Source organism: Oratosquilla oratoria, chromosome 16, assembly GCF_046742065.1.
Source record: "Oratosquilla oratoria isolate Oo_2021 chromosome 16, ASM4674206v1, whole genome shotgun sequence".
In the NCBI taxonomy this organism is placed as follows: Eukaryota; Metazoa; Arthropoda; class Malacostraca; order Stomatopoda; family Squillidae; genus Oratosquilla; species Oratosquilla oratoria.
The window spans coordinates 31,693,535-31,708,534 of NC_134792.1; the positions used below are offsets into that span (position 1 = coordinate 31,693,535).

Here is a 15,000-nt window from a genome sequence, read left to right on the forward strand (position 1 = left end):
ATTTTTTCGCATCCAACCTAATTATGGATCAAAAGGTTTCCGGTCGGCATGGTCTATCTTTGTAATCCTTTGAAAATAAAGACCTTAACTAAAGCTAGATCCTGTTACCTCGACGCCATTGCATATCCGTGTTAAGTAGGCCCTTCACTCTCTGAAAATGGTGTAATGGTGACATTTCTTGTGTTTTTATATACATATTTCCAATTTTGTTTATTTATTAATATCTATATTTATTATCGTATATTTTTGTGAGCATTTTTGTAATCGCAATGCGATTCGTGCATGTTTCCCGCCAATGCAAGGTTGGTGTGGCTAGTCTTGTTCTCGTCTTTGAAGTGTATGCACGCTGTCTGTGCTTGATAAAATTACTTTGAACAAATAATTATTTTTTTATTCAGCCACCCCATATATTTGGTGGCAGCGGTGGGATCAACCACCCCATGATGATGGCAATCCCTCAAGGTTGAGGATGATAGTCTTCGCGCAAAATTACTGGTGAGTCCGTAGGTGACTAATAAGACCGATTCTTGCTCAAAAAGATCGGTCGCAATGTGGACATCTTGTGCCACCCCATACAATGGGCGGTTTCGACCTGCCGAATGAAACGGCCTGGTGTCAATCAAACCGAAGTAATCAAAGGCTGAGATACGTATTCATTGGATTAGGCACTTTGGTCTCTCACGCTAAGATGTTTCGAGTCTTTAGCCTCGCATATATATCAAACGTTTGGCTTCCTCAGTTGACCAATGTAACAGGAACTATTATCGCTTTCCATTCTTGTATACGCGTCACACAATTCTCGATTGCCCATCATACGTTAGCGAGATACACTGAAAGACAATAGTTATTTGTCACTCTCCCGTGCGTGACAAGCTAGGCAGCTCTCCCCCTCGAATGGATACGTATCACGCTCAAAGTAACACAGATGTGTCCAGATCCCCCTCGACCATTACATGATACGATGACAGTTGTTGGCGCGTTCGCCCTAACAGATGTGAAAAGGGTTCTTAGTTGCTGTGCTACTCTTCGTGAGGTGTCTGGAGAATAGACCCCCTCCGTTCATTATGTGATAAAGATCACACTTTAATCGTGGGCCTTTTAGTAATTGTGAGTAAAAGCTGCACATCTTTTTGGGTCACAGCGAACAAGTGTAGAAGAGGGTGGAGGAGCATACGCCAGGAGGCGCGTAGTAGTTTATGCCGAAGCCGTGACCTTTGCCCTATTATGCGCCTATGGGACTGCTAGAGCAGGTAACAGCAGTTACTGCTATGAATGGAGAGGAGTGCGGGATTCGAACCCGTAATTGAGCAAATGCGAGACCGGCACGGTTTCGATTATGCCAATACCGTAAGATTTTAGTATCTGTCTGAAATAGAAGTCTTTATTTCATTCACTGCGTAAACCTATAATCGATAACACTATCAGGTGTTTTCTAGGAAAAACATATTTACGTTGTGATATGTTCTTGCTGTGAAGGAGCCTTTTATAAAGAGAGAGGCTCATTTAAAAACCTTCTAATATACTACGTATGGTGAAACTTAGAAGAAATGATAAGTTACTGTAGTAACTACAAATGAAATCAAATTACCCATAATCTTTGAATCACTGATCTCAAACTTCTGACAAGACAGATACTTTTCGTCATCTTCATACCTCCATTTCTTGCGACTGTAGTACTAAAAAATAAAGCCAAATCTACCTCATATTTGTTTAATTACTGACCCTAAAATTCCTTGTACGGCTGGAGTCCTACATAGTCGTTCCCCTTTCTTCATATCTTGCGACTGTATTACTTACAAACGAAGCCAGATCTACCTCATATTTTACCAATCATAGTCTGTGTCCGGCAAGTCACACTTCGTCGTTGTCCCTCTATGTCTTACGACTGTAGTCCTTACAAATGAAGACAAATCTACCTCATACTCCTTGAATCACTGACCCTAAGGTTCTGTGTACGGTCAGGATGATACTTCGTCTTCTAGCACCCAGGCAACGAGTACTACTTCTCAGTCGATGTATTATCCGAGCGAATGGTAAAACTCGGAGTCTCTGTTCCATGCTCTACCGATTAGCAGGAGCCTGAACCCTTCTCCCCTCGTCCGAAGGTGTCAGAGAGTAATGGTTCCCTCGTGGCTGGCGCCCCCCATTGCTCTGTGGAAGAGGGAGCAGGTTCTCTCCCACCCCCTCCCATCCCCCTACTCCCCACCCCCTTAGTGCTCCCCCATCTTACGTGATTGTGCAAGTCTCTCTCTCTCTCTCTCTCGCTCTTTCTCTCTCTCTCTCTCTCTCTCTCTCTCTCTCTCTCTCTCTCTCTCTCTCTCTTTCAATCTCTCTTTTCTTCTCTTGAAAATCCCTGCTAGCGTTCCTCTTTTTGATGACTTTTTTCTAGAGAACATGCTGATGTTTATACTTTCCGTTTGCAATATATATATCTAGAAACACTGCTGTCATTCCTATTCTAGGACTTCTACACGCTTTCCTCGTATCTCTCTATCTCTCTCTCTCTCTCTCTCTCTCTCTCTCTCTCTCTCTCTCTCTCTCTCTCTCTCTCTCTCTCTCTCTCTCTCTCTCTCTCTCTCTCTCTCTCTCTCTCTCTCTCTCTCTCTCTCTCTCTCTCTCTCTCTCTGTCTCTCTCTCTCTCTCTCTCTCTTCACTTCTTTCTCTCTCTCTCTCTGTCTCTCTCTCTCTCTCTCTCTCTCTCTCTCTCTCTCTCTCTCTCTCTCCTCTCTCTCTCCCCTCTCTCTCTCTCTCTCTCTCTCTCTATCTCTCTCTCTCTCTCTCTCTCTCTCTCTCTCTCTGTCTCTCTCTCTCTGTCTCTCTCTCTCTCTCTCTCTCTCTCTCTCTCACCTCTCTCTCTCTCTCTCTCTCCCCCCACTCCTCTCTCTCTCTCTTTCTCTCTCGCTCTCTCCTCTCTCTATCTCCTCCCCTCTCTCTCTCTCTCTCTCTCTCTCCTCTCTCTCTCTCTCTCTCTCTCCTCTCTCTCTCTCTCTCTCTCTCTCTCCCTCTCCTCTCTCTCTCTCTCTCTCTCTCTCTCTCTCTCTCTCTCTCTCTCTCTCTCTCTCTCTCTCTCTCTCTCTCTCTCTCTCTCTCTCTCTCTCGCTCTCTCTCTCTCTCTCTCTCTCTCTCTCTCTCTCGCTCTCCTCTCTCTCTCTCTCTCTCTCTCTCTCTCTCTCTCTCTCTCTCTCTCTCTCTCTCTCTCTCTCTCTTCACTTTTCTAACAATCCACTTAACCCTTACCCTTTCTCGTCCTTTTCCACGTCTCACTCTCCTCCCCCTCCTCACTTGTTCACCTCGTCTGCCTTCCCTTTTCCATTACCCCTAGTCTTCCTCCTCCTCCTCCTCTTCCTCCCACTTCTCCTCCTCTTCCTCCTTCTCCTCCTCTTCTTCTTTTACTCTTCCTTTTTTATATCCTTTCTCTTCTTGTTTCTCATTTGTCCTTCTCCTTCTCTTTTTGTTCCTCCTCTTTTTCTCTTTTTGTCCCATCTTTCTTCTACGTCTGCTCTTACACCTTCTTCCTCCTTTTCCTTCGCCCTCCTCCTAATCCTCCTCCCCTCCCCTTCTTCTACCCTTCCTCGATATCACTATCTCCCTCTCTGTCTTTTCTCCTCCCTTCTTTCCTTCTCCCCTGTATTTTCTCTACCTCTCTCCTACTTCTCTTCACCCTCCTTGTAGCCTTCCTCGTTCTTACTCTCTCTCCGTCTGTCTTTCCTCCTTCCATCTCAGATTTTCCTCCTTCCTCTCCCTACACCTCTCCAATTTTTCCCTCTAGCCCTCTCCTCCTCCTCCTCCTCCTCCTCCTCCTTCTCATTCTCCCCTTCCCCTTTCTCACCCTCCCCTAATCTGTCTTTCTTCCACCCTTCTCTCATTCTTTTTTTTTCCAGCGCCTCTCCTATTTTTCATCTATCCCTCTCCTCTTCCCCCCTCCTTCTATCCTTGCTCGATCTCCCCCTCTCCCTGTCTGCCTTTTCCTTTTCTCCCCCCTTTGTCCTTTTGTGTCTTCCTTACCCTCTTCCCCTTCCTTCTCTTCATTCATTTCCGCGCATTGTTCCTCTCTTACCCTTCCCGGCGCATATATGTTCTCTTGGCGCCCCCACGCAGCTCCGGTTCTCAGACCCAAGTCATGCCTACCGCCTTGGGTCACCGACCTCAGCTCTCCATACGCTTCCAAGAGTGAGAAACGACGGTTCCCTACTCCCGGACCCTTCCGATTCCTCTCTGCATGACGAGGCTGTTGAACCCTTCGCTCTAAAAGTAGGGTAGCGACTGTTGCTGGCCCTCGCATACACCCCCGTCCCAGCCCCCCGTCCCCCGTCTCCTGCCCACCAGCCAATTATAACATTAGCTGCTTCTGGCCGTGGTTCTGACTCGCCCCCTCCCCTCGCTGCTGTCCTCTCTATTATGAAATAAGCTGTTCAGTTGCTCCTGGGCTCCATGACCTTCCAGTAATCACATTAACTGTTCAATCTTCCCGTGCTCTCCATCTCTCAATGGTTATATTACCTGTTAATGCTTCCGTTCTTTTCTCCCCCCTTGGCTTGGTAAGGACCTTAATCTCTCTCTCTCTCTCTCTCTCTCTCTCTCTCTCTCTCTCTCTCTCTCTCTCTCTCTCTCTCTCTCTCTCTCTCTCTCTCTCTCTCTCTCTCTCATTCATTCTTACCTCGTAAGCTTTGTAAGGGTTTCCTTTCAGCTGAATGAAATCGTTTGGTGGCAAAATATTTGTTCAAATAATGTAGTGAAAGGGTAATTGAAGATACGTAAAAGAGTTCATGGAGGTGATTTGTCTCTTCTGACTAGACGCCTAGGGGCAGTTCAAATCAATATCAAAGTAGAAAAAGACAGCAAGATGGTTAATCTAGTTAGTTTCGTGGTTAGTTTAACCCTTCACCGTGGAGTTTTTTTTTCCTTTCGGCCGAATATAATTGCCTTACGAAATGTAGGAAAACAAAATAAACAAACAAACAAATAGATAGGTAAATATGGTCAAAGTGGGTCAAAAGAGTAGAATTGGAGATCAAGACTACACAGTACATAAGTTTAAGATGCCTGAGCTTGTAAGGTTTTAGGAAAGCGATTAAAGTACATATAATGCAAAAGACATCATTCAAGGTAACATCTTCCTTTTCTATGTCATTCATAGATCTTGTTGATGTTAAGTCTTATTAATCTCTTCAATAAGAGTCACATTCACACGGGCATCATTAGCTGCCTGATGTACAATGATGCATCATAATACTCACATTATATACTATAAAGTTACAACTGTATTATACGTTCTCTTTTATTCTGAATATTAATAACCACAGACAATATGATCAGACCAAATCACAGGATAGAGGGGGGTCACTCAGCTACAACTACAAAATAAATATAATGAAGACGCCTACATAGGGATCATCGTATCGAGGGGGTTAAAAAGAAAACGGGCAAATGTATTCCTCACAGTAATACCAACTGTACCAACTAGACCGGACCCCACGTTTCGAAAATGGTAAGCACTACTGTTTAATCTTAGTGCCTGCGAGGTTGGTCACACTCTTTTTCTTCATATAAAAATCTGAGCAAAAAATAAGAAAATAAATAGATGATGACTGTATCGGTTTAACTTCGCAAATACCCCCTATCAGGAAGCTAGGACGGTGCCTCTTACAGAAGACTTTATATATTGGAATTTAATTAATCATGCCCTCGGTCCAACTCGCTGGCGGCAGAATTCGAACAACAGTAGCCTCGATCTCCGCCACAAGTAGAGACGCTCGAACTTGCTCGGCCATCGGGCAAAAATAGACAAATAGATAAACAAATAGATACAATGATGACGTAACCCTTCACTCTACCTCACCCTGACCCATCCACCCTCAGCGCTTCCTTAATTTCTCACCCTTGTCATCCCGTGCTACCCTTGGTCACCCTACATGACACCCTTTTTTACATCAAGTTTCTTGACATTCGATTGCTAAATAAATACCTATTGCAGACATACAAAAGAGATGCAAACAGCAACAGGCCTATTGGTCTTTACGGGGATGTTTGCAAATTGAATGGGGGTGTCAACAGTGGAAACAGTTTAAGAACATCCCAATGCATTTACTCACAGTGATGCTCCCGATCTCGCAGCTCTATTTCCTATTCTTGTTCGGGCTAGAGACTCTCCACTGCACAATAATAACCGTGTTTGCTTGAGCTTACTCGCGTGAACGCATGCATGCATGCAGGCACGGGAGCATGCAGTCACACATGCACATATATGCACATGAGCCACACGCGTATAAACATACACACACACATGCACATGTACTTGTGCACATATACACGTATATTCTCACATATTCCTTTCACGTGCGCGCACATACACACACACACACACACACACACACACACACACACACACACACACACACACACACACACACACACACACACACACACACACACACACACACACACACACACACACACACACACACACACACACACACACACACACGACCTTTTCCTTTATTGCTAGTGGTTCTTGTTTATATTCAACGGTCTATTCATGACAGTTATACCGAACGTTACAAGCTCCGGCAGCGACCATGGGAATTTAGGGTGTTAAAAGAAATGTACTGTACTTTAGCCCATGCGGCAGGGAACCGACCCTTTCCTGTGTCCTTAAGTGGTACGTCATATAGGATGATCTCCCCTTGTGTCAGCCAATGATTCGATATTTGGCCGCCCAGGACTTTTTACTTCTCATTTTACATTAGATTTGTGCTTCACCTCGATTAATTACTTGGGAACTGAAGTGGATGATTATATTACATAAAGTACACGTTGTGAACTTCCAAACATTTAACGACCCTATCATCGAGGAAGTCACTCCGATTAAGTCGCGTTCTTTTGACTACCCAAACTTCAGTGTGTATGTATATATATATATATATATATATATATATATATATATGTATATATATACAAATACATATATATATATATATATATATATATGTATATATATATACAAATACATATATATATATATATACATATGTGCATATACATATATATATACATATATATATATATATATACAAGTTACAAAATACAAGTACACAAATTCGGTGCTCTCAGTGTATAGATGTATGTATATAATATATATATATATATATATATATATATATATATATATATATATATATACATATATATATATATATTTATATATATATATATATATATATATATATATATATACCTATACACTGAGATCACCGAATTTGTGTACTGACCTAACAATGCATGAATTAGACCCTTTGGCGAGAAAACTATAATTAAGGCACCCAAGTTCAATTATCGATTGACAGATAAAACAAAGAGTAAAAATGAGAATAAAATATGAATGAAAACATTTACACAAACATGCAAATTAACGAATATGATAAATGAATGAATAAAAGTGAATAATATTCTGTAAATGTTGGTGAGACGCACATGAAGTTTTCGCTTCAGAAACTCTCCTGTGAACTCTTAAAGGGTCCAAAAGGTTATGCACGGAGGCACCAAAGGTCAATAGGGTTAATAACCCTCTTTCTGGTTTAAGGAGAGGCAATTAACCTCTCTTAATCTCGGTTAAAGGAGAGACAATTATCCCCTCTTGTCTTTACTTATACTAAATAATGCAAAAATTTTAGGGCTTAAGCTCAAGATCTTTAAGCCATGATTTCAATGTTGGGAATAAGAAGTTTCATCTAGTATTACATATTTACGATTTTTTTCGATGAGCCAGATCTCTTGAACTCTCATAAGAAAATATGTATTCAGTTAGTGAATTGGTTAGTAGATTTAGTCAACTTTTTACTGTTAATAGATAATATGAAAGTTTGATACATGAGGTTTATTTTGTGTGTTTGTGATTAACTGGTACAATTTTAGCAAAGAAACCAGCTAGTTGGTTCTATTCATGACGGATCACTCACACGCACACACACACACACACACACACACACACACACACACACACACACACACACACACACACACACACACACATATATATATATATATATATATATATATATATATATATATATATATATATATATATGTATATATATAATATAATATAATATAATATAATATGCAAGAGTGACCACTGGGAAAGAGAAACTAAACGAAGCAGAGCGCTTTCGTATATTACATCTTCAGTGCAAAGTACATGGAAAGAAAGGATTACAGGAATATATATATGCATACACAGAGGAATGCGGGAAGGTAATAATGGAGACGCGGGTCCCGCTGTGGGGGCCCCTGGAGTGACGTAAGGGATAAACTAAACGTTAGGCTGGACCTCTTGGAGACTGGTGGGGACATCTTGGGGTCACAAGAGGCCTCTTAAGATTTAGGTATTATATTCTTAGCGATTTACATATTTGTTGACACATAAAGTTATCCAATTTATGTAAACCTTGATGAAAATTTATATTGTGTTCCTAGATGGTGTGGATCAGATTATATTCTATTAAGTTTCTTATCATCATATTATCACTTAAAGGAAATAAATTGTGCTTTGGTCCAGTCAGCAGGATGATTATATATAGAATTGCTTCCATCTCTTACATTTTTTTTGTGTTTTTCAATTCTTATGTTTAAGGGTTTGGCAGTTTAACCTATATAGAATTTGTTACACATTTACAAGGAATTTTGTAGATGCATCCCTTTTGACTTTTGGTGTTATTATCAATCAGTAAATTTTTAACTGTTTGATACATTTGTCAACAGCTTAAATTTAAGTCAAGGAATGTACAAACTTAATAATTTTATTGTTAAAAAAGTGGTGGACCAAATGTCCGCAGCCGCGAATGGTATAGGTTACCCGTGGGAGACTCCCTCACAACCTTCTCCTGTTCCCATCCATCGCCTCTCACTTTCTGTATATACTCATGTTTGTATCATCATTGTATGTACCCTGAGGATGTCTAAATAGACGAAAGCGCTCAGTCATCATTTTATTATTTTCCTTGGTGGTTTTTCTGCATATTTAGAATTACGAGTTCATATGATTTCTTATGCAAAATGGATACCACGCGCTACTTCCAAGACTTTACTTTTTACTGCCCAGGACTTTCTCCTTTCGTCACAGAATTCTGTTCAGCTCTCTCCAAGTCCTACAAGATGAAACTTCGGTTGAAATTTTTTAAGCGGTGTCCGGAAGAGAAAATGTTACCCAAATCTTTTCTCAACAACCGATTATTAAGTCTGTGCATTTTACCATTTGAAGACTTTCACAAAGAATTATTCTACTGAAACACATAGAGATCACGAAAATTAAAGTGAGTCTCATGTTCAAAGTTTTGAAAAAAAAAACGTGAATTTGACCATGCTATACCGGTGGAATGGAAATCAAGATTGTTAGATCACTACTATGAAAAAATGAGGATTGTGTGTAAAACTTGTAGTAGAATCGGAGGGGGGATTAAAGAAGTTAGTGACAGAGTTTGGTGAGGTGTGCGAAAGAAGGAAGTTGAAGATAATGTGGCTAAAAGTAAGGTGATGAGATGTATAAGGGGAGAATGTGGCGGCAAATTGAAAGTGAGTATTAAGGGAGAGAGACTGGAGGAAGTAGATAGTTTTAGATACTTGGATGCGAATGTGGCGGGAGAGGAAGGAGTGGAGAGCTGCAAGAAGGAAACCACTCCTTTGTTCAGCCAATATCGAGCACAGAAAGCCTTGGGCTGTTGAGATGGTGGAGAGACCTATGGCCTTTTAGAGCACTGTCATTTCCTCTGAGGAGTCACAATTCGCATTATTTTCTGACAGTGGAAGAGTGTGGGTGTGAAGACTTTGTAGTCAAGAGTTTGACCTCAAAAGACTGCAGCCAACAGTGAAACATGGTGGGTATATCAATAATGGTGTGGGGTGTAATTTGGAGTGATGGTCGATCAGAGCTTGTAGAGTGTCAAGGAAACATCACTTCAGACAAATATGTTTCTATATTAAAGGAAGGACTCAATCCAATATTCTCCAGTGGTAGAATGAGTAAAAATGTCTTTCTATTTATGGAAGATGGAGCGCCTTGTCACACTGCTCAAGGAACACAAAATTAGTTGAGCCAAAATGGGATCAGGAAACTTCCATGGCCTAGTCAGTCTCCGGATATAAACCTTATTGAACACCTCTGGGGCATATTAGACCGACAACTTCGCAAAAAGAACAGGAAGTTATCTTCAAAGTCCGAACTCTTAAGATTACTATGGGAAACACGGCAAGAAATCCCTCAAGATGATATTCGTGAACTAATCACTAGCATGCCTAGAAGGGTCTTTGAATTAAGAAAAGCAAAGAGGGTGTCAAGCAGGTATCACTTATTCACATTGTGACCATTTATGAGCACTTTAATTGTATCAATTGCTTGTTTAATAAATTAAACTATTTCTCTTGGTGTCTATTCAGTTTTGTCATGTCTGTGTATATATATTTATATATGCATACACGCACACACACACACACACACACACACACACACACACACACACACACACACACACACACACACACACACACACACACACACACACACACACACACACACACACAACACACACACACACACACACAACGGGCACACACACACACACACACACACACACACAACACACACACACACACATATATATATATATATATATGTATATATATATATATATATATATATATATGTATATATAAATGTATATGTATATATATATATATATACATTATATATATATATATTTAGATGTCCATTTTGAATTTCATTTTTTGGCATTACTTTAAAAGAGCTGAACTTTTTCGATTTTTATCTGACAGCTCCTGAGTTATTATACGGGACTCTGAACTAAATTTTCTGGTGATGATTTATTTGTATATATTATCCCAACTCTTTGTTATGGGATTAAATCCCCCCGATATTTAAGCCTTTTATGACTTAGTCGATTCCATTTATCACTGTCTAAAGCAAACAAAACTTGGACTAAATTCATAGACGATACTATTTTATTCACGATTTTTTTTCCTGAACGCGTGAGCCCCCCCCAAAAAAAATACAATAATGATAATAGTAATGGTGATAATAATCAATGGAAAATAAATTACGCGAAATAGAAGGAAATTAAAATTAGAAAGAAATATTGTTTATTAGGTAACAATTCTTTTGCGTTAATCCAATCTCGAGATGGCTAAACAACAACAGCAAAACATAATAAAGTAGACTTAAACAGTTTCATTCATCTATGAGTTTGTAGCTTCGGGTATAATATTAGAATAGGATGATAGATTTAATTTAATTTTACTCAGAAGTTAATTTTTAAACTGCGCATTTAGGATTCACCTTGTTGTTCTACTTCTTCTGGTTTTGGTAATATTCCGAGTATCTTCATCTGTTATTCTTTTATCCTCCTGTTCTTGACTGGCTCTTGTAACCCCCACGATATTTCATTTTTTATTTTTTTTGTGTGTGATTGTTTTCGCTTTGGTAAGCATACTTTTGGATGAAGTGAACCTGTTTTTCTACACTCCTGGATGCTTCTTCATACATGAGTTTATTCATCTACTTACTAGTGATTTTATTTATGTACTTGTTCTTATTAACTCCTGCAAAATGCAGACGTCGTGTGTAATCCACTTATACGAAAGATGTTATGTCTTGCTGTTTGTTATTCCTTCTTCTACATTCATGTTTACATTTCATTTCGATTGTGTACCAGTGCTCGGAAACGACGTTACACGCGGCCATTATATGTGTTCATCTCGCGAACTTGCTTGTGTGTGTGTGGGGGGTAAGTTTGAATTGAAACTTTGAAGAAGCAATTACGTTGGTATAATTTCTGCGCGCGGCTCTCCTCGTGTGGACTCCGAAGTCTTTGTGCATCACTCGGGAGTTTCCGAAGCAGGGAGAGAAAAAAAAAAAAAAAAAAAAAAAAAAAAAAAAAGGAAGAAAAAGATGAGGAAAGTACGCCAGGAGGTGCTGTGTAGCTGTGACCCAAGCCATCACTTTTGCCCTACGTGTGTGTGTGCTTTGGGGACTGCTTGGGCAGGTAACAGTCACCGCTGAGAATCAGAGAGTTGTACGAGCCTCGAACCTACAACTAAGCAAATGCGAGACTAGCACACTTCCGATGAAGCCACCGGTGAAGAATTTGAGAAGAGAGAGAGAGAGAGAGAGAGAGAAAGGTTTTATGAGGATCACTTTAAGTAGCAGTTGAACACTAGTGGTTGCAAACCGTTGTACTTGATGGATGTATTCAGGTGGGAAGGTTCCTTAGGTGAACAAAAATGGTCTGGCGGCAGCCAGGGGCATATATGAGGACGTTCAGTGTTTTCTGTTGTGAACAGGGTTCCCCTGGGGCGAATAGAATCACCTGGGAATAAAAACAGTGAATATCTAAAGTAATAAAACGAAATGAAGGGGTTGGTTAATACAAGCTTTAACCTTTCTAAATGTTGGGGTTTTGCTGAATAAGTTCGCCTGCAAACATTATAGAGATTGATAAAGGATGATATCGATCTGTATGAGGGGACGAAGTGGGGGTCGCCGACTAAGTGACGCGGCCTTGCTTTGAATGTACTGTGTCTTGCTGCATTGCTTCTGACCTAAGGCGGTGGGCGGGATAGAGGGATGACCCGTCATCCATGAGGAGCTAAGATGAGATGGGGTAGGGGGAAGGGGGGTGGATGGGAGTAGAACGGGTGGGAGTAGGTACGTGATTTGGCTACCCCCTTTATAAAGGGGAAAAAGCTCTTGGTATATAAATAGAATATCGATCATCAAATTGACCACAAATCGTGAATAAGAATGTGAGGAAAATGACGCAAAAAAAAAAAAAAGGGAACTATAAGAAATGACGCAAAAAGATGGAAAAAATGAACGTGATATTAACATTTTTATCATAGAGTACTTTATACACATTGCTATGGTAACTCTTTCAATGAATATGTAAACCAGTTACATCTGAATTCTAATCAGTTTGCGTCTAGTTTTGCTTCGATGTAGACCTACGTTCCGTTTTCTGTTGGGTTCGAATCCTTTTGTGGAACCTGTATCCTTAAGAATGTATCATATAGGGCTATTTTTCTTCCTACTGTTGGAAAAGATTTCCAACCCTTAACTTTCGGGAAGGAATATGATATACTACAGGAAGATAATTTTTCATCCAGCATATCAAATTACATCGTATGTAAATTGTTGGGAAAAGGAAATAGTTTGCCACAGTGATATTACGGCGGAAAAAAGTGTTGGAGGTTGGCGGTATCTCCGATGAATTGGAGGTCGGAGGAAAAATTGCCCAGAGTGATGACACCTTTAGTCGAGTCATCACTTGATACCACCTTAGATCTCATCCGGCCTTTGATAACTATCGTTTTCCGTTCATGAAGGATGGCTATCCTTTATCCAGTCCTCTGTTTCTTTGTCACTTCGCGTTCCCCAGAGCCAGTTCGGTATCGGTTTTTCCGCCGATTACTTGCCGACGTCAATAGATTCATTTTCTTCGTCATCTGTACCCTCAAACCTTCTATTGAGATGTACAAAAAGGGGCTATCACATTGGGTTATTTTTCCCTCGACTCTTTGAGCTGATTTGCAGTACGCAGCTTTCAGGAAAGAATTTGATATACTGAAGGAAAATAATTTTTGTCCAGCATATCTTTTGGGTTTGGATTCTTCGTGTTTCCTCTTTGTTTACGTAATATTAGCCACTGATATTAGCGCAAGTGAAACGTTATACAGCTCCGTCCTCAAACTGTATTTCTTGTGATAAATGCCCATGGTGTTGTCCTTGTAAATTCTTTAAGGGGTAGGAAACCCTTTTCCCCAGACAAGGTTTGATTTAGACCCGACATATTAATATTTTAAGCCTAGCAGAAGCCATAACGTTGGTGCCGCCACATTATCTCCGGGCCGCGTGTTTTTAAAAGGAAACAAAAGCCTCAGACCCGACACGTGAGCTGTTTAAGAGGAACGTAAAGATTGTGCTCTGTATAGATGTAACTTTATGTATATAGCGTGGCTTAGTGAGACGGGGCGAGGAGTGGGGTGGGGTGGGAGACTTTCTGGTGGCGTTAGGGGCTCCTGTAAATCAGCCGCGCTGACGTCTTTTGTCCTTTGCAGGGTGTGCCTTCCTGACCTACTGCTCACGGGAAGCTGCACTCAACGCACAGAACGCACTCCACGAGAAGAGAACACTACCAGGGGTAAGTACTCTTTTTTTTCGCTCTTTTGTTTGTATGTGCTCTTTTTTGTAACTACTCTTATTGGAGTATTTTTTTTTTTTTTTTTTTGCAACTATTCTTATTGGAACAACTCTTTTTTTTAACCGCTCTTATTTGTAAGTACTATTTTCTAAGTACTTTTTTTGCTTTAAATACTCTTTTGTGAGTACTCATTATTGGCAAGTGCTCTTTGGCCTGATGCCGTTGACTCTACATTTCATAAAAAAAGTGGAGAGGTTTCTTTTATAATTTCTTTTAAATCGCTTTTCTTATGTATGCAGTAGTTCATGTTATTTTTTCAGCAACATTTAATTGTTGTTGGATTACAGCAGGGGTGGGCAACCTTCTTTGGTGTGTGTGCCAAAATCAGCCAAATCTTTTATACAAATTCTTCTCCCGTGCTAACGTATTGAGCTCTGGGTTTCATGTGCAGAAGAAAAGTCGTTCGTTTGCCAGGTTTGGCACGCGTGCCAAGGGTTGCCCATACCTGAACTACAGCATATGCTGCTCCTGAAAATTTTTGCTTGTTTATATGTCTAATGTTATGTCTGTGGTACCATCTGAATGCATATTTCTCTTTAAGATAGCCAATGTTATAATGCGAAAACAAAAATTAAACATGAAATATGTAATGGTTATGTCGAACTTGATCAATCTACCGTACGTACCTTCAGACAACTATATACATACATATATATATATTTATATATGTATATATATATATATATATATATATATATATATATATATACATAAATATATATGTATATATATATGT

The 15,000-nt window shown here is 40.1% G+C and overlaps 1 protein-coding gene across 1 annotated transcript in view; it reads left to right on the forward strand.

Moving 5' to 3' along the window:
* The window catches only part of LOC143033595 (uncharacterized), a 1,010,041-nt gene extending 995,279 nt beyond the window's left edge, over window positions 1-14,762 (forward strand). The window contains exons 5-6 of the mRNA XM_076199084.1: window positions 14,122-14,204; window positions 14,656-14,762. Coding sequence (XP_076055199.1) covers window positions 14,122-14,204; window positions 14,656-14,762 — 190 coding nt within the window. The remainder of the gene's footprint in view (window positions 1-14,121; window positions 14,205-14,655) is intronic.
* The last annotated feature ends 238 nt before the right edge of the window (window positions 14,763-15,000 follow it).